Genomic DNA, 27,997 nt, shown 5'->3' with positions numbered 1-27,997 from the left:
TCTCCCGATGCGACCAGTCTCGATGCGGCCGTCTTTCCGAGTCTTCCGGTCAAAGAAATACGTCTTCTGGAATATGTACAAGTTGAGCATGTCGACAAGCAGCGAGATACATCGCAAATTCGGAGTATGATATTAGAAGTGAAAGAAAGTGAATTAAATCGCGCGCTTGCGCAGGTGCTCGTGAAAAATTTCGAGTGATCCATTTCGTGATTTTGCATCGAGGAGTCGGGAATTTGGGGAAGAGTAATCGGCAACAACTAAGGATATTTAGAAAAAAAAAATAGTGCGGTTATGATTATTGGAAGACTTTTTAAAATTTCAAGTCCAAATAAATTATTTCCCGAGAACAATCGTTACACATTGTGAAGAAATATGATGTGATTCTCTGAAATGCGCGTATCCATCGGTTGTGTCGCCAACCATTTTGAAATTTTTCGAGAAAGTAAAGGAAACTTATTTGTAGATTGCAAAATACAATTTTGATATTTATATTTGACTGAGACTAGTTATGGATTATGGATCTCAATTTGCACACATATACACATATAGTTCCTATTCTAAAAATTTAATTATTTAACAATTTAATTTAATCATTTTTGTTAGAATTATTTCGTGAATTTATGCAATTTTTTGTGGATTTTCTAAAAGATTGTAAATTTATTAGTTATTATATCTCGAATCACGCTTTATTCAAGTATTCAACGGTATCTTAAAGTTCAAGAATTATTCTACAAGAGCTCTTCAGGTAATCATTTGAAAGATTTGTATCACTTGTATTACTTATATTTTTATCTTAAGCTTTGCTGAAGCATTTAATGATTGTAAAATTGAAAAATCAAGGAGTTTCAACAAGATATATAATACTATTCCAAGAATTATTAGATATTACGTATTACTATTGCTCGAACGCGATATAAAACATTATTGACGCATGAGATTTTATCGCGTATCGTAGAAAATATATTATATAATAAAGTACTATTTATTTCTCATACATTCTCGAAAGAAGCCTAAACACATTTAATTAAAATCAAATGCAATTTTCTGAATAAATAGGTAAAAAATTGAATTGATGAAGATGAGATTCGCGAGAAAATAATTTTTGCCAAGAAATCCAATTCTACAAGATATTTATACAATATATGATCTGCAACTAATGCGACTTGCATGAGCGAGCATCGAAGTCTCCTGCGACACGTGCAGGCATTAAAATCTCCTGCGTACTCCTTGATTGTTGGAAATTTAATCGATCGAATATCTAATCTGTATAAAAATAAATTCGTAGAAATAATTTACGAATAAAAATATGTAAAATATATATTTCTTTTTTTAGAAAAAGATAGATAGTTTTTAATCAAGAAAGAAATATATATATAAAGAATGTAAAATTAACTTGTTACATCGATATAATTGTTTGTTTAAAATTGATCAGGGCTGACACTTATTCCATATAAAATTTTTGATGTAGAATTTTATATCATTTATTTCTCATACTATTTCTAAATAATCTCGTTATAAAGTAAATCCCGTGTCGGACCGAATATCATTATACTGACGATGATCCGCTATACCTGGTACTCAACGATCTTTGAGCTACGTGATCGAGTCTTTGTGCGATAGCTCGTTTGGAGTGCTTATAAGAAGTGATGTGTGATTTGTGCTTAACTTAGCAGTGATTTTTGCAACGGACGAACTATCCGACATTTCGACACGGATTAAGGATTACTTTCACAAACGATGCCTTCTGGATAAGCGTATATGGCCGGTAAGTATTTTTGTGACTTGGAGTCTCTCTCTAACAAGTGGTCTCGCATAACAATCACAAAAATCGAACCTTTGTGTGAATTATACAGGCTGTTCATAGAATAATAAAAATATTCAAGGACTCAAGGAGTAGGACTCTTAAAAATCAAGACAATCCTTTAAATCCTTTCCCATTCTAATTTATTAGAAATTATATCTTCTTAATTTTTAACATATTAAAGAGTTATGCCTAGTCATAAAAGCAAAAAAAATTGATTTTTATGTTTTTACATTTCCTTGAAGTATATCATATTGAAAATATTTCCTAAAAGTTTCAAATTAATCAGATGCAAATTGACGGAGTTATAAATGTATGTTTTATGAAGCGCCAGAATGTATAACTTCGTTTAAACACGACTACAAAGCTTCATGAGCTCTGATGTTTTGAGGACTATCAAGTCAATATATGAAGATTTAAATAAACTAAAATTATATGGGCCCGGAATAGATAATTCTGTGTAAATTTAAAAAATCTACATTTTATTTAAACGTAAACTTGACATAAATCTTAAACGCGTTTTTATCGAAATCACATTTTCAAAGTCGGTGAACAAGATATTTCGAAAACCGTTACACCGATTTGCTTGAAATTTTACAGGCTTCTTCTACACATAAAAACCTAGTAGATGAACGAAGGATTTTGTTTTTTAATGAGTACTTTTTTTTTACTTAATAAAAAATGAGCAATTTTTAAGTCGAAAAAGAATATCTTAGTGTCAAATGGCTGCCATTTTGTCCCAAAACAATTTTTCGATTAATCTTTCGTTCATCTACTAGAAAATTTCATATATTAACTACAGTTTTATCGAATTTTTGATATCAGATGAATCAGTTTCGAATAGCACTGCTCACCGCGCAGCGCTTTTTAAAAAACAATATCCGGGAGAATAGTTATAACTTTTACATTTTTTAATATTTTATTTAAAAAAAAATATAATAACATCCTTAATATTTGTACTTTTGAATAAAAATTTATTTGTAAAAAAGAAATTATTACACTTTTCAAAAAAAAATTCCCAAACATCAAACATTTTGCGGTCTGCCAACTAGGCATAATTCCTTAAAGCATCTCAATAATTAAAAATAATTTGTTTAAAGTTTCATAATTTATTTCTGAGTCCTTAGTACAATCCTAGAAGGGATACCTGCTTTTCAGTATCCGTGTACAGAGTTTCGTGATTGACGCAGATTATACAGCTTGTTGGAGCACCCTGTATCCTCTGTGTGAGTATCCCTGTATATATAAAGGTTTACTCTGGAAGGCGCAAATACCGGTTTCGCGCGAGTTAGACGCAAGTGGATATTCGTTTGTGAGCGTGTACGTGCTTGTATGTACATACATGTGTACATTCACACGTGGCGGCGCCGTGGCTACTCACTCGAGAACACTGTGTTCCATCAGCAAATTATGCAATCGTACCCGTTTGACTTCGAAAAGTGTGATATGTAAATATCGATCGACATCGAAAAATCAGCAGCTTATCAAGTGATCGATTATCTCTCTAGATAAATTTACATGCAATTACATAAACTTCAAAAATAATAAATATTACTCAATAATATAGTTATAATATTTAGTTATAATATTTTTTATAATATATAGTTATATTATAGTTATATTATAGTTATATATTATAATTATAGTTATATTATAGTTATATTATAATTATAGTTATAATATTTTTTTGCTCGCAGAATGCAACAAATTTTTTTTTTAATTTTTTCGAAACTTTTCATTCTATTATACAAACACGACCGCATGTGCGTTTAAAAACTGGCTGCTTAGCTGGCCCTAATCTAGATGAGGCTCTTAATTTATTCGCTAACGGTCGCTCTGCGACGAGGGGCCAGGTGCGGTCATCAGGTATATAATTTGTGCATTTAATTCTCGAATAAAATGACTCTCTCGTATCTCGCTGTTATTACAACGTGGGCTCGCAACTGTCAAGTAATGGACAGAATGCGCAGGATTTTGCGGGATGGAGCGGTTTGGTTCAGTAGATAATTGTCAGGTATTTTCCCCGACTCTGCCTTTGTGTGCCTTCGTGATTCTTGGGAACGAGAGGGGTGAAATTCTACCGCAATCAAGTGCGAAAATCAACGCTCCTCTCATTAACCAGACGATTAAGCGATTAGAAGATGGAGTAGTTATTTCAGGAACATACTTGGAATTTTTACTTTCTTCGCTTTACCTTTATTTATACTTCTTATAGAGAAAAAATTTATCAAAAAGGAGAGTCGTCGTATAATTTAACGAGGTGACGAATAAATTCGAGATGCTATCGATCCTTGAAAAATTCGCATAGCTTCGAAAGAGTTGATTGATGCAGTTCTATTTACAGTTTACTGACTCCTATCATCTTGATCATGAATAATTGATATATGTACGCGCGCAAATATTCCAACAGGAAAAGTGCGTTTGTGCGGCTCGCCACAGTTAGGCATGCGGCTCGTAATGCTAGGCCTCAACGATTTAAGGCTAGAAGGATGCACCGAAGGATGGACGTACGTTGTGGAGTGCCCAAGGCGATATTCTCTCTCTCGTCGCACGACTACATTAGGGCAGCGTCCCAAGTGGACCGGAACGTACCGCAATGTTTCGGTTGATATAAGAATCCCAGAAAAATACGTTCCGGTTAATAAAACTCGAGTTTTGCTACTTTTATCGATCAGAATCTCGATTACAAACATTTTATAGCAAGAAGAGCGCGAGTAACTGTCGTTTAAGATTTTTCCCTCTCAAGATTGGACTCCATTGTTGGCTTGAAATAAAGTCTGGTTGCTGAAAGTATTTTTTTATAGGGGTAAAAGTTAAAATTTTTATGAGAGTAAATTTTTATAAATTTTATTTCGAGTCAAAAATGAAGTCCGATCTGGGAAAAATTTGGGCAACAGGGCTATGGACACTTATTCTATGGGAGTCCTTCTCTGTAATAAAATAAAATTAGAATCTCGATTATAAATGTAGCAAAAGCTTTGTCTATAATAAAGCGTGCCATGCGTAACCTGTTGCACAAACAGATAAATCGCGACAGATAAATTGCATATGAACGACGAACTGATTGTGATCGATAATCCGCTCCGACTTGAATTGCATTAAAACAGCGGGATGCGGGCTTTACGGAGCATTAGCAATTTTCTCAGAAAAATGAGTACACTCTGCGATAAATACGCCATGATGGAAACGTTGGACTTGCAAAAAGATTATAACAGGTTACATTTATAACAGCCTCCATTATCAACGATGAAAGTATGGAATGAGCGTAAAACACGTTTCATGTTTTTTAATGATACAGTTTATGAGAAAGAAAAAAATGTAACAAAAGCAAAAATAACGAATTATAAAAGAAAAAATTTTAAATTGAATAAAATATATGAGAAATAATATAAAATAAAGCAAAATTAATTAATAAAATTATACATTAATAATTTTTTATATTAATTTCTGAAAATGTTTTACAAATATATAATGCTTCAAATTTTTTTTATCGATTATGTAAAAATGTCTTATATTTCTAAATAATTATACGCTATGTCTCGTCAACATCATATTTGTATTTTTTGAGAGAAGCACGAAAAAACTAATATTAAAACCTATATCTGTATCTCTTGTCCCTTTTTGTCCCTCCAAAATAATAAACTGTGTATGATTAATGACACCGGTAATTTTTCTTTTCTGACTAGTCAACGATACATTTTCCGTATGCGAGATAATAATTATCTACGGCCTTGATACCATTTGCGTGATATTAAGTCGTTAGATCGATTACCGGTGAAACCACGATTGGAAACACTTAAGATGGCAATTTTGTTAAGTTACTGCCCATAATCTTACGGATAGGGCCGTTCTCTAGCGAGTCTCCCGTTCTTCGAGAAATGCTTTCGAGTCTTTCAACTATCGTAAACTCGTGGAATGTTTTGCCTCTAAAATGTGTGCGTCTGTTACTTCTCTATTTACTTACACAAAATATTACCTATGAAATATTCACTATTCAACAATGAAAAGAAAAGTCTCTGTAAATAGAAAACCGGATAAATCTCACTTTCTCCATCAAAAGCCAAATAGACGATGAATTAATATTTATAGGTACATCTTAATTCATCTAATTTTGAGAAATTTTTTTTAAATGAAATTACAGGACGACGTTTAATTTCGCATCAAAATTTATTTGATTTAAAAACTAAAGAAGAGCGCAAGAAAAAAATTAAAAAAGTAATAAATTAATTATTAATAATAATAATTAATAAATTAATTGTAATAAAATTTGAATAATAATGATATTATGAATTATAATTAATAATAATAATTATTGAATTAATTATTAATTATTAATAATAAAAATTAATAAATTAATTATGATAAAATATTAGTAATATTAATTATAATTCAAATTATTAAAATATTAATATAATATATAATTATAAATTAATATATAAAATTAATATAAATTAATATTAATATAATATATAAAATATTAATAATATTAATTATTGAATTAATTATTAATTATTAAATTAATTATTAATTAATAAATTAATTATTAATAATAATAATAAATTTATAATAATTATGAACCACGTGTGTGGTTTATAATTAAGTTTAGCTAAGGGGAAAAAATCGATTTTAAGTGAATAAGAAAAATGTACACGTGTAATTTTTTTTAGTTCTTCCTGTATTGTATATGCAACCCAACAATATTGAACCTGTGCTCAGGGAGTAGTTCTATTAACTTCTTTAACGATAAGAAGAGCGCGAAACACAACGGCCGGCCCTGCGTGTAATAATGTCGCAGTAGGAAACACTATGATTCACGAGATGCACCATCATCGACGTCGCGGATAAAATAAACACGACAAAATTGCTGGTTTTATCCGCTGCAACACCGCTTACTTTATCGGCAAGGTCGGGGTCTCGTTGCACGCAAATAGAAAAGGAAGCGAGGATGATTGAAAAGAACCACGTTTTTCCTTTTTACTCAATATAAGAGCCGAGGCTGCGGCCATTTATGCTAGAGACTCTTAGCGCGAAGGGTCCGAGTGGAATAGTCGCCGGTTGTAAAATGCTCTTTGTGTCTCCTTATGCATATATGCATGAGGAAATATATACACACGCCGGTTTATAATTCTGGAGAAAGTGTTCGATTCATAATGAATTCAATGTGTGGGCCGTAATATATAATCGTTCTATTCTATTATACACGCGAGGTACATTATATCACATCATGTCAAGTGAGATGATATAGAGAAACAATATATGAGGGTGTTATTAAAAACTCGGGGAATGCATTTTAATATCAATCTGATTTATGAGATAAATTAATTAATTAAAGAAAGATTCCGACAATGTACTATTATAATATTTAACGAGACAAGCGTAATGAAAATCCTTTTTATCTTTAAAAAGATATACAGGGTGTCCCAGACTTAACGAGTCAGCCGTTAATGGTAGATTCCTGAGATCATTTGGAAACGAAAATCTTAATACTAAAATGTTGAGGAAGATGTAGTTTCGGCGCTACAAAAGATTAAAGATTACCAATCGGCGCGTTACGTTCTCCTGTGCTCAGGGACATAGCGCATCAAGAGTCCCGCGCACAGCGGGATAATATCGATATCGATAGAGGGATCAATATAAAATAAAAAATAAGATTCTGCAGTGATCGCGATTGTGTCTTCGATACGTCAGTAGTTTGAACATTTTTATGAAGTCTTCCTTTTGGTATTAGAATTTTCGTCTCCAAATGATCTCAAGAATCTGCTATTAACGGCTGATTCTAAGTCTGGGACACCCTGTATAAATAATTTATTAAAATTAAAAAGGATTTTTATTCGCTTATCTTGTTAGGCGAATAACTCGTGCTATTTCACGTAAAAAGAATTCATTTGAATTAATTTTTTTATCCTGAAAACACGTGTCTACAAAATTTTAGAAATTTAAAAAATTTTTTGAAAATTTTTAAAATTTTAGAAATTTAGTTTACTAGCTTGAAGGATTAATATCTCGGATTTATTTGCCAGTTATGATTGTGATGGAAACTAAGTAAGAGAACAATTCTTACAAAGAAAAGCCACACCTCACTTGTGTGCATCCGCGATAGTTCGCGCCCATCTGTATTGAAATAATCAACGAAGCATGATTCCGTCATTGCTGTTTTAAGCTCGAATTCGACGCTGCAGCGCGTGACGAAATTACATCATTAATAAGTCAGAGGGTGCGCCCTATACATTTTACGTCGGAAGGCATACGTACGCATCACTGATCACGTAATAAACGTTAAAAGATAAAAAATAAAAGTTTACAGCGTGTATTGCAAGCCACATTCATACAGGAAATAAAATAAGCATTGTAGTTTTATTAATTAAGACCCTTAATAATTACAACTAGATTAAATGAAATTTAATTCATTTTAATTCGCACTTTGCTGTATCTCTAGCTCGTAAATGGATCACAATCCAATATTGCTACTAGCGAAGGGGATGAAGAATAATATTTCGCTTTATAGCTTTCTCGACGCGTTTTTTTTCTCTTTAATCACTTAAATCGCAAAATTATAGGTAGCTCGTGACTAAAACGCACGTATTAATTCGCACCTTGCGAGATACTTTCACATGTGAATTCGCTCGCGCACTTTTAGTTCGCGTGAGCGTTATTTCTGGGATCGTTATAGTTATAAAAAGAAGAAATCGACCGAGATTAATGTTTCGAACGGGGACGCGGGGTCTCGTTCAGCCAAGGAAGTGTAATAGTCTACCTCATTAGCGGACGCACTTCGGATCCTAGATCATATACCGCCTCGCTAGACATCGGGATAATTTACTGTCCGTGTTACACGGATTATACGACGAGAATTCGAGAAGCAAAGCGTAGATACAGGGAGTGGTGGTGAAACTATAAGCTTCATCCACGAATTCCTCGGAAAGAAAGTTGTAAATAATTGTATTATCTGACAGACTCCCACGCCTTCTCGAATTTCCTGAACATACGCGCGTTCAGATTCTATTTAAGGGATTATGTCTAGTCAGCAGGTCGAAAAAAGTATGATGTTTGGGAATTTTTTTTTGAAAAGTATAATAATTTTTTTTTACAAATAAGTTTTTATTCAAAAGTATAAATATTAAGGATGTTATTATATTTTTTTTCAAATAAAATATTAAAAAATGTGAAAGTTATAACTATTCTCCCGGATATTGTTTTTTAAAAAGCGTTGCTCGGTGAGCAGTGCTATTCGAAGCTGATTCATCTGATATCAAAAATTCGATAAACTGTAGTTAATATATGAAATTGTCTAGTAGATGGACGAAGGATTAATCGATAAATTGTTTTGGGACAAAATGGCAGCCATTTGACACTAAGCATTCTTTTTCGACTTAAAAATTGCTCATTTTTTATCAAGTAAAAAAAGTATTCATTAAAAAAAATCTTTCGTTTATCTACTAGGTTTTATATGTAGAGAAGCCTGTAAAATTTCAAACAAATCGGTGTAACTGTTTTCGAAATATCTTGCTCACCGACTTTGAAAAAGTGATTTCGCGAAAAACGCGTTTAAAGTTTGTGTCAAGTTTACGTTTAAATAAAATGTAGATTTTTTAATTTACACAGAATCATCTATTCCGGGGCCATATAATTTTAGTTTATTTAAATCTTCATATATTGACTTGATAGCTCTCAAAACATCAGAGCTGAAGCTTTGTAGTCGTGTTTAAATGAAGTTATACATTCTGGCGCTTCATGAAACATACACTTATAACTCCGTCAATTTGCATCCGATTAACTTTAAACTTTTCGGAAATATTTTCAATATGATACACTTCAAGAAAATGTAAAAACATAAAAATCGGTTTTTTTTTACTTTTATGACTAGACATAACCCCTTAAGTTAAATCCACTTAAGATGAAGAGACGAATAAGGATTTGTAATTTATAAAACGTGTACATATGATGGATTAAATTAATCGCCTATAGGATCGAATATCCATGTAACGCAGTGCAATATATAATTTTAGCCTTGTTGTAAATCTGTCGAGTTAAGCTCGTTAGGTGACGTTTTTCATCTGTCTTGTTCTTCGCGTTAGTTGTACGATTTTATTTTGCATATGTAAAATAAGAGTGAAGACTAGGGAAACTTTGCAATAAAGACATTATTTAGTTGCGTTTTGGACTTACGGTTACATATAATATAGATATAGTATATTGCAGTGTGTATTGCATGTAATAATTTGTTACTTTTGTTCCAGATGCGCGACTGGAATGGCAGAAAAGTTGCGCGAGGCGGCTGCTCGCGGCGACGTTGCTCGAGTCACACGCTTGCTCGATGATAATGTTAAACCGTTGCCCGATGAGGTAGGACTTTTCAACTTTCTAGACGTTTTGAAAATATATATGCAGAAATAATTCGTCTGTTGAATTTTTATACGCAATATTTCATATACATTTCTATCTAAAAGCTAATAAAAAAGTCTCTTAAAAGAATCCGTATTCGTCCAAAAAACTTTTTAAAATGGAATAAATATCCTGTTATGGGATATTTATTAATTTATTGATATAATGTTACAGAATTATTTTGTAACATTGGTTATACACAATTTTTTCGGTGTATTTTTATGACTACTGAATTTAAAATCTCGAGAAAAATTAATTTTAGAAATTTTAGAAATTTAAATTGCCACGATAAATATAACAAGCCGATGAAAAAGATAAATAAATTTGCATTAAAATTGATTTAACTCGAGAAATATATTAATTTTTAGCATCTCAAAAATAGAAAATGATGAAGAGTGCTTCTTTATATTTATACTTGTATTTATTTCCTGTTTGCAATATTCTTTCAATTATACTTATCCATCTCTTAAAGAAAAGAAGGATTAAAAATGTCATATGACATTTCGATAAACTAATTGATAATTAAGAAAGTGTGGAGTATCGCAAAATATTAAATTAAATTCCTTCTATAATTGCTTGCGGTATTAGCTGGAGGGAAAACTTTATTAACTGCGCGACTGACACAGCAATAAATTAATTTTATCTATTTATTAATTCACGCAACGTGATTCTACGTGTGTGTTCTATGTGTGTGAGTATGTGCGGTTGCGTAGATTAGATTAAATTTAAAATATAGGTAGACACGTAATTTGTCTAAAGCAGAATACGAACGAATGGACTATCCAATTGATTATCCATACGTTATTCAAGTTGTTCCTGCTTTAATTACGTCGACGAAATTAATCGCTGCCAAGAGATTTTTATTCAGTCGCTTCTGGGCTCGATTTATTAATCGTTATTTCGCTGGAAAACGACATTCAACATGCAATTTTGAAATTTTTAAGTAGTTATAGTAAATATATGAATAATAAAGTGAAAAATATAACAATAAATATTGAACAGATATAAAAAATATAAATAAATATAAATAATAAATTATTAAAGTTTCTCTTTCTCTCTTTATCTTTGATTATTATGCCTTTTATTTAATTATAGATTTATTGACTGTTTTTAAATAGATTTTCTTATATGAAAATATTGCGTCAATAATCTTTGTGTTACAAGTAATTAAAAATTAAAAAATGTTGCGCTTTTATAAATTCCTAAGCTTATGAGAGTAAAATCAAACGTTATTTTTTTCAACAATTTTATCTGAATTTTATTTTGTGGAATCTTAAATTTAAATTTCATAGATAGAAATTAAATTAGAATTTAAATCTAGAATATCTAGAAATTAAATCAGCATATTTAAATTTAAATACTTTACTGAGAAATAATTATCATCGGGAATTAATAAATCGTAAAAAACGTGACGCCTTTGATAAAATTTCCTAATTTCCTAACAGAAAACATTTCTACTTTACATTTCTACTTTATAAGCGCAAAGATACATATAAATACAAGTTAACATCGGGGAAATAAATTCGTTAATATATTATTAGGAGTTTAATTTGTATTGAAAAGATCAAGTGAAAAAAAGACACGAGAAATCTCTACGCGAGATGTTAATTTGTATTAAAACGATTGACTCTGCGTTTGATTAAGAAATTTTATCGAGCGTCACCAAGCGAGAAGATATCCACTTTCGAATGTTTTCGGTGGATGGCTCTTAATTAGTGAGTTTTATCGAGCACGCTTACCAGCATGAGTCGCACGAGGATGTTCAGAATTCCTGTCGTGTTTCAGAATGGCCGGGGGCCCCTGTTGCTGGCCGCGGCAGGTGGTCACGTGGAAGTGTGCGAGGCCCTTTTACTGCGGGGCGTCGACGTTAGTGCCGCAGACGACGTGAGTAGTATTGCATAAATTTTCTTTTATATCCTAAACAGAATGCAGAAACACTATTAATTTCCAGAGACAAGAAAAAGTTAGCAAAACGAGAATTCGGTATCGACAAAAATATCTCTTTCAAGAGGATTGAAAAGGGAAAAAATAGCGAGTAACCGTCATAAAAAAATATTCACCGCGTTTAGATTAAATAAAAAATAAAATTTTAGATTAAATAAAAATAAAAAATTATTAGTAACATTTATATAATTATTATATAAAATTATTATTATATAACAGTTATATAATTATTATATAACAATTATATAATTATATAACAGTTATATAATTATTATATAACAGTTATATAATTGTTTTTATATATATTATTAATACTTTAATTAATAATAATAGGAAGCAAACAATTTCTCTAGTTATTTTTTTTAAATTATTGTCATTCAACAAATTTCATTCAGCGTGGATGCGCAATTAACATAAACACATCATGTTTACGAGAGTCAATTTCCTTTCCCAGACCTGAGAAACTCTGGAATACAAGTTACCACCCCTATTTGCGCGCTCGGTCGCGACTGATACCTTCGCAAACGGATATTTCCTACAATTCTTGAGCTTGCATACGACTTGCGGTCATGGGTCAGCTAAAAACGCGCCTTCCTCTGACTTTATCTCTACCCTTTTCTTTGATTTCTTTCGCATCTCCTCTCTTCCTCGTTTCTCCGGTGCATTGCTTGTCTTTCTTTCTCTTCCCCCGCATGTATACCGTCTGCTTAAGGCAAATAATTTCACTTCTCGACGATGGTAGACGAGGGGCAATCTTTCCGAGAAGGAGCGAGGAGAGGGTAAAGGAGGGGAAGCAGGAGGCAGAGGGAGAATTAATCGATGCTGAAAGTGTAGGTCGACGTCGTACGTTCAAACACATATATGCACGTCATTTGACGTGTTTTTCTTATAAATAAAGAGAAAAAATGATATATTTATACACACTCTGTGTGTTTCTTATTAACAATTTTTTACAAATTATGTCTCGCATACATATTGTATTTTTTTTAATTCCATCAAATTTAATTATATTAAGTTTCTTCGCTTATCTGAATTTATTTGTGCGACTTTCTCTTACATGTAAAGTTTTTAATAAATTTTAAATTTATTTCCTTTTGACAAAAATTTAATTATTTGCTCTTTTATAATTTTATAACCAAAATAATTTCTCTTTCAATTATATCAAGATTTAGAATGATTTTTAAAGATCAAAATAATAATTGCTGCGAAAGTATTAATATTAAAATTTTTTTAAAGAGAAAAATCAATTTTACATCGATTGAAAAATTTTATAGCTACAAAAAAAATATGTGATAATTTTAAAATGTGTATAATCTATAATATACATAGGATATAATTTAACATTTCTGGGTAGATTAATTTGAGACTACAAAATATATCACACACACTCTCATAATACTACTTCTTTCACTTCAATTTTCTCATATAACTTATTTTTCCGTATGTTTTCCATTCTCTGTCATTTCTGCAAAAAGCAAAAAAATTTATCGACCGTGACAGGATTCGAACCTGCAATCTTCGGATCCGAAGTCCGACGCCTTATCCGTTAGGCCACACGGTCTATTAGGGGTAGTTACCCCATCTCTGTAGACTCATTATTAATCTCGTGAAAGCTACAATTTTTTTTTATTAAAATATTTAGCTTTTTTGCTCTGTTGAAATCTTTCATGCATTATTTTAATACGAGGAATTAAAAGAGATTATTTATTAAAATATTAAAATATTAAAATTTCTCAATCGATTGTTAATCAATTATAATTAAAAAATATATTTAAAATTATATAGGATATTACTTGCAATTAATATATAAATAGATAGATCAATACTGCTATATTAAATACAGAGTGAAAACAAAATAATTAAAATAATTTTGAGATAATTAATTATTGATAATCAATAATAATTTATAAAAAAATAATTTACAAGAAATAAAAAATAATTTATAAAAAATTGTTTCAAATTTTGTCTACTTTGTACATTCCACATGTTTCGTGATCAGCAACAATTAATGTATACGTATGCATATGTGTATAATTGCAGATTAAACATAATTAACGTATCACGCTCCTCATCTAAATTGATAAAATCTTGACTTGAAGTTTAATGCGACAAAACAAACTGCTTCTAAAATTCGTCCGCATTGTTCGATCGTCATGATGGTGTTTCAGGCCGAAAGCACGCAGGAAACGGCTCGTGTTGTGCGTATACGCGTGGGTTGAAACGAAATGAAATTATTCCCGATGTATGATACGACGCGACTGGGGAATCGCGGGTCGTCGTAGAATCCCACCATTGTCCCGCAGGCAATTAGCATGCCCGGTCCGACTCTCCTCTTTATGGGAGGGGTGAATACATTAAAGTGTTCCTTGCAGCAACATCCCACCGGATACTCGAATGCGTGGAAAAGCGTATATGTATTTGCAAATGTATTTGTGCATGCATGTGTGTATGTTTGTACGTATGTGTGTGCGAGTGCATGTGGTGTGAGTGAGTATTTGAATACATAATCCATCATTATACATCGTGATCTTGAATAAACAGCGATGTTCGCGATCTAACTGGTGTTATCTATCTGGAGTTTAAATATTGATAACGTTTGTGCATTTACTATTTTCTAATCAACAGAAAAGTCTAATATGTGAATAAGTAGCTAAGTATTAATTTGATCGATGTTGATTAAGAAAACAACAATTTTTCTAGTCTTTGCTTGAAATCTTGAAGCTTTATCTTGGATATTTCAACTGCACTTGTGATGAAAATAATAAAATATTTTATTTTATTTTATATTCTTGATTTATATTCTTTGATTGAAGAGAATATAAATATATATTATAGTCGAAAATCTCTCCTGACGAAAATTAAGATCTCACAATAATTTCAGATTTATAAAGGATTGAATTTAAATATTAATATAGAACAGAAAAAGAAAGAAACAGAGAGAGAGAGAGAGAAAATATATTTTGCATTTTATTATTATTAAAATAAAAATATTATAAAATGTAAATTGCTTATTCTTTTTCATTTCCTCGATAATAATTTATTCTAGAATATCGTGCAATGTAAAACGCATAATATATACACATGTATATATATTTCATTTATATTTTGTTTTATATAAAATAATAAATTATATTTTATATTTTATTTATTATATTTTATTTAAAAATACTTAAAATATTTGTAATAGCATATTTTTGTATTATTAATTATTTATATAATTATTATTTTTTTATTTATATATTTAATATTAGAATAATAATTAATAAATTTATTAAACATACTGTTGATCCGTCATCCAATGTCTTCCCGGATCTCCTTTTTTTCTCATGCTTTGTTGTTTTATCATGACACTCATATTCACTTGCGAAAACTCGGTTAATAATGTTAGTCGAATTAATTAGAACGTGACGCTGACACGACACTTTGTGCACATTTCCGATCGCGGAAAAATTGCACGTGATTTTATTATACTACATCGTGACGAGAAGGTAGTAAAAAATACGATTTACTTGATATTTACGAAGCGGAAATCATTTATTCGCTATCTTTATATATACGCACAATAAAATACGAATCGTAAAATCGAGAGATTAAAATAATGAAATGTTGTGATAAAGCAATTGCTTAATTAACAATTAATATGCTCGTATTTTAAATCAATACTTTTATTCCTCGATCTAAAATAAATAAATAAATGTATACAAATTATAATTAAAGATAAGTATTATCGAGAATATTAAATATATCGATTATTTGCACGATAGATTTCCATCGAATAAATTTCGCGATAAACAATATAAAAAAGTACATTATATATTGTAGAAAAATGAACATTAATTGTCCAAAGTAATTCATTGCCGAATTACAACATATTTAACGCAATTGAAAATAAATATGTACATAATATTCTGTATATTTAAGTTTTAAATTTAATATTTTACATACTATAAATATATATATATATATATATATATATATATATATATATGTTTCTCTGAAATTATACATTATTTATTAATTAAATAATTAGTATCATGAGACTTATGTTAATGATTTGATTCTAAAATTTACCTCTTGTTGTGCATTTTTAATTGCGAATAGAGCAAAGATTAAAAAAATTTAAAACATTGACATATATTTGATTTCAAATATCATTAAAGAAATATTATAATTATTGTTTACAAAAATTGCGACAAATATATTGCACGATAATTTATTAAGAATTTTTCTTCGAAATCTTATTTGAAATAATAAATGATCGTGTGATAAATGACGTGAGATACATGCGCTTCGATAAAAATCTATCGTCGCGAAAACAATTGTGCATTGTTTATCGAAAATTAATTAATAGATAATGATAGATAGCGAATTATTTCCCGATAATTGTTACGTTCGCGGTTCGAAAAAGAATTTCAACGATATACGGAGCGTCTCGCAACACTACCTTCTCGCTTCAATGTCACGCACGATAAGATGATAACAGGGCCGTAACACGCGATTGTAACGTAGTATGTAAACAATGTAGTATATCATATATAAACACAATAGCGTGTTATGAAGTGTCAAAGTCACAGACATGATACCACAATTAATTCATTGTTGAAATATACATATATTATAACATATACATATACGAAATGTTTTTTATTCTTACTGTACGTTTCTCATTTAAATTTAAAGCAAATTAGATTCAAAAAATTTAAAGAAATGAAAAAATTTAAAGAATTGAAATATATTTCATTTTATTAGAGAAAAATAATTATTGCTCGTAGGGATTGTGAAAAACGATATTTTATAATTTTTATTTATGATTTTGTTGCTTTCATTCTTACTTGATATAATAAATGAATAAATCACGCGAAATATGCGAATCGGAAGAATCGCAACAATTATATTAATTGTTACGTAATTAATATATCTGTTATAGTGTGAAATATTTAATATACTACGAATAAATTCAAAATATTTTATGTTCCTTGAATGGTAGATTAATAAATTAATAAATGTATCATAGTTTTTCTTTATTTTTATCTCTCGATTCTATGATTTAACAATTATTGTGCGTTATTAACCTAAAAGTGATTAATAAATTATAAATCTTAATCAAAGAAAAATTAAAGCGCGAAGCAATATACTTATATTTATATCGAAGAATATTTAAATATATATATAAATAATTATTAATTATATTCGCAATAAAAAAACTTCCATTATTAAAAAAGACATGTTAAATCGATTCTTAAACGTATCAAGGTTCTCTCGAAAGTCTAAAATTATTAATTATTATAATTTATCATTGTCATTGCATATTTTATTAGAGTTGTTCAGGATTATTTTTTTTTAGCAATAAATAATTTTATATAATTTTGTTTATGTTAAATATAAACTTTATATCAAATGTGTCTTTAAAGCATGAAAAAAATTGTAACATGTTTATTTTGAGAGAATAATTACCTTAAACTATATAATTTCATAGATTAAATAACACGTGTGTATTTATATTCTTTAGTATATAATTATATTTTTATACGCATCGATAGGAAGCAAAGACAATATTTTTTTTTAATTTAGAATTTTTTAATCGTAGTTTATTAAATAATATGACGCAAGAAAATAAATACCGCGCGCTCTATAATATTCTAGTATGCTACAAAAGGGATTTTAAATCGCGGCTTGGATATCAAAATATGAGATAATAATACGATGTCATTTAAAGAAGGAACGAGACGAGGGAATGAATACAAAAAAAAAAATGTCAGAAGCGGGATTCGAACCCGCGCCCTCAGAGAGGACCAGAACGCTCTTCGTCCGTCTATGACGGATAAGGCTATAATACCTTGAGTCTGGCGCCTTAGACCGCTCGGCCATCCTGACATGTAAATTCCGACCCTAAAAATGTAATTGTAGTCACTAATGAATTTACCAAAAAACAGTTAATTTCTTAATAAAGTTCTTGTACGTTTAAAGAGCCATAGATTTAACACGTGTTAACTCTTATATTATCAAAATTTTTTTTTATATACTATTAAGCTGAGTATGCCTCTTGAAATGCAACATCAATTTTTTTGTTATATTTCTTTTTATTTTATTTACTTATTATTTATTTAATTTATTTAATTTATTTAATTTATTTAATTTATTTCATTTATTTCATTTATTTCATTTATTTCATTTATTTCATTTATTTCATTTATTTCATTTATTTCATTTATTTCATTTATTTCATTTATTTCATTTATTTCATTTATTTCATTTATTTCATTTATTTCATTTATTTCATTTATTTCATTTATTTCATTTATTTTATTTATTTTACTTATTTTTCTGAAAATTAGCAATAAATCTTTCCTAAACTTTTTTGGAATAAAAATTTCTCTATTTTTATAATAAAAAATTAAGATATATGTATCATATTAATAATTGAAAAAAAAAATATTTCAAGTTTTCGTCTGTATATGTAAATTCGATTTTAGAATGACCACATAATCTTTCTCCGAATCATCCCACGTGGTTATACGAGTCCCGTGTCATGGGTTCGTGTCGATGAAAGCTGTTTACGATTTTTTATTCTGTGGCAGCGAAGAAAGTGCTGGCTGACACGCCGTATCTTTTCCCATCGCTCTTAGACGCTGCTACATGATCACAATAAAATTGAAGCTAAGCAAAAACCGCAAGAAGCGCCACTAATATTATGCAGTGGCTTGGGTTGCATAGCTTATGATCAGAGACGTCGACTTGGCAAAAGACGAAACGTTTGATTCGATGGAGGCAAGTTGATGGATGAGGAATAAACTAAAAGAGCAAGTTGCAAAATTTATTTTTTTGCTTTACATGAAATAATGTCTGTTATCTTAGAAAACATTCCCTGATTATTATCAGCGAATTGTGTAATCATAATATAATAATTAATAATTTAATAATTTTTAATAATCTTTAATAATTTTAACTAATAATTTTTATTAATATTTTAATTAATAATTTTTATTAATTATTTCAATTATTTATTAACTATTTTATTTGTTCACTCGTAATCGTTAATTGAATAACTTTTCCAATTTATTTTCCGACCATAATAACGAATGGAATATGAACTATTTTCAATTTGAATACTTAAAATTTTTTTCTTATTTGATTAATTTCTCATTATTTGATTAAGAGGATAAAAAAGAGAAACTCTTAACTATGTTATAACTTGGGATCATAAAAAGATTAAATCCGTCACTGGATTGATCCCTGACGATGAATCGTAAATATGGACGCCTCGCTCCTTTATCGTTTTACGGTGTCGTTTTTCTTGACTGAGAAGGGGAAACAAGATACACGAAGACAAGGTACTCTCTTGTTCAAGAATGAAAGATAAAGCTGAGTTAGAACGAAAGACCACATCTTTGTACCTCTAATCTTCTAACTTTTCTTTATTATAAAAAATCGTGTCCTTTTTATTAATTATATATGAGAGTGTGCATATATTAATATGTTAACTTTTATTTAAATTATTATATAAAATCATTACATTTAATATCTTCAATATTTTTAGTCAATATTATTATTATTCAAAAGCTATGATTATTCAAATTAAGAAATTATTTGATATTTGATTTTTATACAAGATTAATTATGGAATTATTTATTGTTGCTGATATCTTCATTTTGCATAATTTGAATCAACCTACAGAATAATTATATTGCAGCTTCTATTAATATCTTGCATTTAAAAAGTTCCATGTTTAAAAGAAGCTTTAAAAGATAAACTTTGGAAACTCTTTAAAAATATTTAAAATCATTTTCAGAGTTTCTTTATACAGGATCAGCAATTTAATTATTTATCGTTGCTGGTTGCGATCTAGATATCTCTCTCTTCATTTTGCATAACTCGAATCAACCCGTAGAATAATTATACCGCATCTTCTATTAATATCTTGCACTTAAAAAGCTCCATGTTAAATAAAACTCCAGAAGATAAACTTTGAAAACTCTTTAAAAATCTTCAAAGCCATTTTCAAAGTTCCTAAAGAAGTTCCAGAAGATGAAAACTCTTCGAAGGTGTCTAAAGTCGTTTTCCAGAACTTCTTCCAGACAGAAACGGAAAGAAATGTATGATTAAGTTACGTTATTCTCCAAGTCTCCGACACCCTATATGCGGAGCAGCATCGTGCGTGAGCACGCACGGTTTAGGTGTATGCGATGCTGTCGCGAGTGGCATAGCACGGTTCATCGACCAGGTTGTCCGCCGAGTACGGGCGAGCAGTTGTAAGTCTCTCGGTCATCCTCTTTTGCCCGTCCGCCTTTTTCCTTTGTTGCGCTACACCGTGTACCGTACACCAGTTTCTGCTCGAGCGGACCATCTGCACGATGCTGTATCGCGCACATTACGACTTATGATTTTTGCGCCGAGCCGAAATAGCGAGCCGCCAATTTTCACCTTGTCACGCAAGAAATTTCGTGCAAACCGACGTCGCGAATTAAGCTACCTTGATTAAGATCATTATAATACTCGAGAAACTGGTCCGCTTTCTTTGTCATCCACTCTGGTTCTGAAAATACAAGATGAAATAATAGAAAATAGAATTTTTTTAATTTTTTAAAAAAGCCTTCAGTGCGATTCTTTGCTCTTTTTGCAGTAAAAAATAATAATCTTCACGCAAAGTATGATTAAAAAAAATAGAAAAATGCTGCGAGGCGATAAAATAGAAATAATTCCGGACGGTTGTCGCCATTATTCTGTACGTCTGGACTACTAATTTGCGAATCTTGCGAGACACCCTGTAGCTCGAAGCCGAGCAGCCTTCGATGAATACATTCTGCGTGTTTTCAGCATGGAAACTCGGCGCTACACGAGGCATCATGGCGCGGTTACAGTCGAACCGTGGCGGTTCTGGCGAAGGCCCTTGGGACCCAGCGAGCCCCTCTGCACGCCAGGAATCTCGCCGGATTTGCACCGCTTCACCTCGCCTGTCAAAACGGCCATAATCAAAGCTGTCGAGAGCTCCTCCTAGCCGGCAGCAATCCCGATCTTCAGAATAACGTGAGCGATCCACCGATCTTTTTTTTTTCAATCGTTTTATCGCATTCATCGCGGCATGAGGATGAGGGCTAAAGAGAGGGATTTAGCATTAATATCGTGCGAAGCCAAACCCCTTGCAGATCTCTCTGTATCTCATGTAACTGTATGCAATGATATGGTACCGTTGCGCACATATTTTCATACAGACCTATAAAGACGACTATGTAAATAAATAGTAAAAGTGTGACATTTAATTATAGGAAATAATATTACGGTACACTTTAATCTGATGAAATTATGAGATGTAGTAGCGCTATTATTATCGCATTCTGTTATCTGAGATTTCTCTTAAAATAGACATCAAATTTTTGTTTTAATCAAAGATTCTATCACAAATGTCAAAAAGAGAGAGAGAATATACAGGGTGTTTCTAAATCTATGTCAGAGATTTTAAGGGCCTATTCTAGGGGTCCAAATAAGAAAAAAAGTTCTTATAAACATGGGTCCAAAAATGCTTTCCCTCCGAGTTATAGCCCCCTAAAGTTGGTGGAAATCGCAATACATTTTATCAAATTTAGGGGGGCTATAACTCGGAGGGAAAGCATTTTTAGACCCATGTTTATAAGAACTTTTTTTCTTATTTGGATCCCTAGAATACGCCCTTAAAATCTCTGACATAAATTTAGAAACACCCTGTATATAATAAATTAAATATTTCTTTCAGTATGGCGATACGCCACTTCACACTTCGGCACGTTACGGTCACGCCGGTGTAACTCGTATACTAATCTCAGCCTTATGTAGGGTATCGGATCAAAACAAAGTAAGTAATACCAGTTTTTGAAAAATTATTTCAACATATGATCACCTCACGTGAGTATAAATACAGGAAGGAAATTAATTAAAAAATCATATCAAATAATTTGCCTAAATTGCTACAGCTAAAAACAATTATTTTGCAATTAATCCTTGGCATCCATTATTCAGTTATTTAATATATTATTATCAGTTATTTAAATCACAATTCATCCATCCTAGAACGGCGACACTGCCTTGCATATAGCCGCAGCGATGGGTCGCCGGAAGTTGACGCGAATCCTCCTGGAAGCCGGTTGCGACCGAAGTCTGCGAAACAAACAGGGCGAGACGGCAAAGGATATCGCTCGTCGTAAGAATCACACTGAAATTCTAGAGATTATCTCCAAGGCTCGCGGCAAAAGCCGAATGCGAAGCAAGAGCCGCGAAGGAGACTTGGTAGACGGCAAGATAGAAAACGGTGAGAAAACAGAGTATAGTCATTAATTTATTAATGATATCGCATTATCTATAAAAAAATGACACTACTGTTCGCGTACCTGCACCCTATCGTCGCTTTTAATTAATTAATATTGAATGAATTAATTATGAGATTGAATTCGAACCAATTAACTCGTTGATAAAATTCTCAGCTACCTGTTAAGGATGTTTTATACGATTGATTAATTTGATCATTTTATCTTATATTAGATAAGGCAGCGAACAAAAAGCGAGAGAAGACTGGAAGTGGCACGAGTGGTGGCGGAAGCAACTCGAAGAAAGACCGGAAGAAGCACAAATCCAATGGCAAGCAGCACAAGGTCCGCTTTGAAAAGGCTATCATGGGCCGACAGTGGTCGCCTTATGGCTGTCACTACTACCCGGATCCGGAAGCGTTTCCTCAACCCCGTCTGGACTCTTTGCCAGCTGACCCTTTGGGACGAGGCGAGCAGTATTATTTGGATCTGGCGGGTAACATCAGAAAGGGTCCGGTGGGCGTGGGATATACGTGCTACTGTGCGCCATTTTTCCGTCATATGGAAGCGAAGCTGGAACAGGACAAGGCCGAGCTGAAGGCACACATCGATCAGGCTCACGAGAAGCTGGATCTGAAGGTGGCCAATTTGGAGAGGAGGACCAGGGGACAGATCTCAGAACTGACTCGATGCGTTCAAGAGGAGCGGTCCAGGTGCGACGAGAGATATTCACACTTTCAGCGATACTTGCAGCGAGGTGGAAGAGGTAGATACAGCGAGAGACCGATGAAAACCAACTACAATCAGTCGGAGACGGTGATACCGGCTAGAACGAGATCACTGGAGGATCTGCTGGACGATCGGCCGCAGGATCGCAGTTTCGAAATTCCTGGAGAAACGCCGATCCATCGCGGAAGTTTGGATGATCTTGATATACCGGCCATACCTAGACTCAGCACGTCCATGAGAGATCTACCTTCGAGATCTGGGACGGCTAGGTCGGCGCTAAGAGTGCTGGACATTCCTCCGAGATTGAACGAAACTTTCGACGGGGTCATTAGGCAGGGTGGAATCTCGCCCTTAAACGCTGCACCGATAGAATCATCTTCTATGGAAGGAAGATGCCAGCAAAGGGTAAGATTGAATTATGTTATCGTTCATTGCAATTTTATTTTAACTTTTCTATGAGTCATAAATAAAAAATGCGAATTAACAGTTGCTTGAAGAATTCTTAAGGGGTTATGCCTAGTCATACGAGTAAAAAAGACCAATTTTTATGTTTTTACATTTCCTTGAAGTATATCATATTGAAAATATTTCCTAAAAGTTTCAAATGAATGGGATGCAAATTGAAGGAGTTATAAGTGTATATTTCATGAAGCACCAGAACGTATAACTTCGTTTAAACACGACTATGAAGCTTCAGCTTTGATGTTTTGAGGGCTATCAAGCCAATGTATGAAGATTTAAATAAACTAAAATTATATCCCGGAATAGATGATTCTGTGTAAATTAAAAAATCTACATTTTATTTAAACGTAAACTTGATGCAAACCTTAAACGCGTTTTTCTCGAAATCACTTTTTCAAAGTCGGTGAGCAAGATATTTCGAAAACCGTTACACGATTTGCTTGAAATTTTACAGGCTTCTTCTACATATAAAAACCTAGTAGATGAACGAAGGATTTTGTTTTTTAATGAATACTTTTTTTTAATCTTAATAAAAAATGAGCAATTTTTAAGTCGAAAAAGAATATCTTAGTCAAATGGCTGCCATTTTATCCCAAAACAATTTTTCGATTAATCCTTCGTTCATCTACTAGACAATTTCATACATTAACTACAGTTTATCGAATTTTTGATATTAGATGAATCAAAAGAGAAAAAATATAAATACACAAGTGGTTGTAAGATATAAATCAAATGTTAAAAATCAATAGGCAGAAAAAACCACAGCGCAAAGATAACAGTACGCAAAAAACAAAAAATAATGACAACTAATAATGTCACAATTAAAATTATATTAAAGGAAGGACAAACGTTTCGATCCGGTTCTGGATCATTTTCAATGTCTCGCAGATTACAATAAGATAAGTATCAAACAAAAAAATCGCATCTCCCACAAAAGGTGATGTCATAATCAAGAAAGAACAGATGGTCATATCAATGTATTACAAAAAAGCGGGAAACGCAAAAATCGCAGAAAGAGTGGTGATATTATAAACCGCACGCAATATTATAAATTTACAAATAAAATTCGAAAAATAAATCTCGCAATAACGACGGAATGACATGCCGCTCACCTATGTTATAGAAGCGCAGAGAACGTGGTTGCAAAAAAGGTAAACAGGCAATCACGTGAAAGAAGCGTGTGCAATGAACCTCCTGCGTGATGTAGAGGAAAGGCTCAGATATGTGGCTCCAAATGTTAAATGGTAAAATCGAAAGTCCAGAAAAGAATAGCAATAATAAATAAAACTGTAAAAATAAAACAAAGGCAGAGCAACACGCACTCACATCGCAAAAAAACCGAGATCACACACAACACCAAGCAAAAGGAAAGATGAATTGATTAGCGTCAAAGCAAAAGAAGAATAAAAATAGCGCAAATAAAAGAATAAAATATAGTTACCTAACAGTAGAAAGTAATAAATAGGAAAGTCGGAAAAAAGCAAAAATACAGGAACTCGGAAAGAGCGAACTGACTTCGACGACATGTCTATGGTAACTGAGGCTGACGTGGCAATACGAAGGGATACAAAAACCGAAAGCGAAACGAACTCAAGACAATAACAGGAAGATGGCAACACTGGAAAGAGAACACGATAGATCTCTAAGGAAGAGAAAATTTATTAATAATTGGAAAATAAGATTTGTCAAGGAAATCCGTATCCGTCTGGACATTAATGCCATTTTTTTGACACGCAATATGCATCATTTCAGAAAATAATCTTCTTCTATAGGAAGGCTCTTCATCCAAAATCAAGACATTATTCCAATCAAACTCATGACCTGAAAGTCTGTGAGAAGAAATCACCGATAATGAGTCTGAGCGTGTATTAATATTGGCCTTGTGTTCTTTGGTCCTCGTAATTAATTGTCTACCAGTTTGACCTACATAAGACGCTGAACAGTCATTGCATTCAATTTTTTAAACAAGGTTCGAACAAGGTTGATACTTATCTTATTGTAATCTGCGAGACATTGAAAATGATCCAGAACCGGATCGAAACGTTTGTCCTTCCTTTAATATAATTTTAATTGTGACATTATTAGTTGTCATTATTTTTTGTTTTTTGCGTACTGTTATCTTTGCGCTGTGGTTTTTTCTGCCTATTGATTTTTAACATTAGATGAATCAGCTTCGAATAGCACTGCGCATCGCGCAGCGCTTTTTAAAAAACAACATCTGGGAGAATAGTTGTAACTCTTACATTTTTTAATATTTTATTTAAATAAAAATATAATAACATCCTTAATATTTGTACTTTTGAATAAAACTGTATTTTGTAAAAAAGAAATTATTACACTTTTCAAAAAAAATTCTCAAATATCATACTTTTTTCGGTCTGCTGACTAGGCATAATCCCTTAAATTAAGATGTAAAGTTATTCTTTTTATTAAAAACCTATAACACATTAAACCTATAACACACTTATTATCTTTTATTATGTCGGATTTTTTAATCCGACATAATAAAAGATAATAAGAATCAGTCTTTTCTTATACTATCCTATAGAATAATTATTAGTTATCTCGAGATAAAGCATGTGTGTAAATTGAAATTAAATCGATAAATATGAATTACATTTATTACGTACATTTTTAAGGATTGCGCGTCGTATGATATGCATGGCATGGCAGTGGATAATAATAATACTCGAAACATCAGCGATGGGAATACGATGGAATGGAATGGTGATCGTCCATTGGGTAGTGTCCATGAAATAATTAAGCGATTTCAGCAAGTACCTGATATGCATAATGGCTGGCAAAGGATTCGCTCTAGAAATAACGAACAGGCTAATCTGGATGAATATACCAAGTGTTCGCAAAATCAGAGAGGACATTCTCAAGGTAATGTAACTGAAAAATTACAGTAATATATTTTAGAAAATATATATGTCTTAGAATTAACAAGTAAAAATTAGTTACAGCGGCAGGAAGAAATTATACAGACATTTCGGAGAGATTTAGTTAAATTAATTTAATTAATTAAATTATTTATTTAATTATTTAAATATATTTAATTATTTAATTAATTTAATTTAATTAATTAAAAAAAGATTCTTACTCTTAGAAGATTAAATTAATAAATTAATTATGAGCAAAGAAGGTTGAAGAAAGAGACATTTATCTGTAAAAATTTCTAATTTTTAACGATCCGTTCTAGAATCAAATTAAATTATGTTAAATTATGTTTCTTTGCTTATAATTAATTTATTAATTTAATCTTCTAAGAATAAGAATCTTTTTTTAATTAATTAAATTAAATTAATTAAATAATTAAATATGTTTAAATAATTATGTTACGTTAAAATACAAATTATCATGATTAAGAGAAAAGGTCTATCGGCTAAGAAAAAAATTCCAATATTTTTAAAAAATAAATCTTTAGAGAAGATCCTTTCGAGCTATAATCAATCTTGAATAACATCTAACAGATAACGACAGCGAAAGTAGCGAAGGAGAGGGCGACGACGCCGAACAACCCGAAGTATACAAGGGCGCGAACTGTAGAAAAGGCATTCCCGAAGACGTGCACTACGACAGCATCGCGAGAATGCCCTACAGATCACGTAATCCGGTGTACAGCCCGACACCGCCTCTCCACGACACCCATAACGATTCTGGGTACAGCACTCGCATGTACGGCTCCAGCAAAGGCGCATCGCCTTCCTTATCGGGTAAATATGAAGACTGATGATACTCGACAACAGTAGTCAATATAAAAAAATTTTTATACATGTCATTCATAATTATATTCTATTTAAATTAATTAAAATTGCGAGACCCAAGAGTAGATTCTGTCACAAAAAATGACACCTTAAAAGAAGAAGGGATTTTGAGAAGTTCGTTTTCCTTTCTCTACAGGTCAGCTAGAATGCGATGTGATTTTACCACCTTCGACAGGGTCATTCACAAACGGGGAACAACTCGCTGCTTTATTGGAGCAGCCAAGAGGACACGATCTAACAGTTTACGAGCGAAATGCTGACAATGTTGTCATTAACATCGGTACTGCCAGTCTGGTTTAGCACGGTTAAAACTATAGCAACTGAAAATAAAATAATTTTAGAAATATATATATAATATATATATATATATATATATATATATATATATATATATATAGTTAATGTTACATTGTACATATAAAATATACATAGGCTGCTCTAGAGATGTTAGAGTAATGATCGTTTTGCTGTTAATATCATCGTTATAAGTGTCATATCCGTCCGCATTGCCATGATTTTATTTTATACAAGAATAGAAATAAATATTATAAAATAAGAGCAACAAAATATTTATTATTTCTGTAATTTATGCGAATTTTGTGTGTGTAAAAAGGTAGATATAACAAATAACTATCAA

The 27,997-nt window shown here is 31.5% G+C and overlaps 1 protein-coding gene and 2 non-coding genes across 5 annotated transcripts; 1 reads left to right on the top strand and 2 right to left on the bottom strand.

The window, feature by feature from the left end:
* Window positions 1-7: 7 nt before the first annotated feature.
* Window positions 8-27,996, top strand: Dgo (ankyrin repeat domain containing protein 6 diego). Of its 3 annotated transcripts, none has more exons than XM_083093436.1 (12): window positions 8-442; window positions 696-745; window positions 1,521-1,765; window positions 10,039-10,144; window positions 11,969-12,067; window positions 20,943-21,152; window positions 21,856-21,954; window positions 22,170-22,407; window positions 22,638-23,536; window positions 26,233-26,479; window positions 27,067-27,309; window positions 27,497-27,996. In XM_083093436.1, exons 4-12 carry the CDS (start codon window positions 10,052-10,054, stop codon window positions 27,658-27,660), a joined length of 2,292 nt encoding a protein of 763 aa, XP_082949562.1. In that variant the 5' UTR covers window positions 8-442; window positions 696-745; window positions 1,521-1,765; window positions 10,039-10,051; the 3' UTR covers window positions 27,661-27,996. The 3 variants fall into 3 exon arrangements, with proteins under 3 accessions (XP_082949562.1, XP_082949561.1, XP_082949563.1); XM_083093435.1 differs by having other exon boundaries at window positions 1,469-1,765; XM_083093437.1 differs by having other exon boundaries at window positions 8-745; window positions 1,671-1,765.
* Window positions 13,616-13,688, bottom strand: Trnar-ucg (transfer RNA arginine (anticodon UCG)). Its single transcript has one exon. It is a non-coding gene; the product is annotated as a tRNA-Arg (tRNA).
* On the bottom strand, window positions 17,881-18,001 carry Trnal-caa (transfer RNA leucine (anticodon CAA)). The gene is made up of 2 exons: window positions 17,964-18,001; window positions 17,881-17,925 (listed from the first exon to the last, which is right to left on the bottom strand). It is a non-coding gene; the product is annotated as a tRNA-Leu (tRNA).
* Window position 27,997: the final 1 nt, after the last annotated feature.

Source organism: Camponotus vicinus, unplaced genomic scaffold, assembly GCF_025532165.1.
Source record: "Camponotus vicinus isolate PSW18456_S1 unplaced genomic scaffold, iyCamVici1.0 SCAF_3, whole genome shotgun sequence".
Lineage (NCBI taxonomy): Eukaryota > Metazoa > Arthropoda > Insecta > Hymenoptera > Formicidae > Camponotus > Camponotus vicinus.
Note: the sequence above shows the minus strand (reverse complement) of the source record. Positions and strands in the feature narration are given on the sequence as shown.

Excerpts from the sequence above, each read along its gene's own strand:
- Dgo (XM_083093436.1), top strand. The coding sequence starts at position 10,052 with ATGGCAGAAAAGTTGCGCGAGGCGGCTGCTCGCGGCGACGTTGCTCGA. Across the intron at positions 12,068-20,942 it reads ACGTTAGTGCCGCAGACGAC|CATGGAAACTCGGCGCTACA; the intron begins GTGAGTAGTATT and ends GCGTGTTTTCAG. Across the intron at positions 21,955-22,169 it reads GGGTATCGGATCAAAACAAA|AACGGCGACACTGCCTTGCA; the intron begins GTAAGTAATACC and ends CATCCATCCTAG.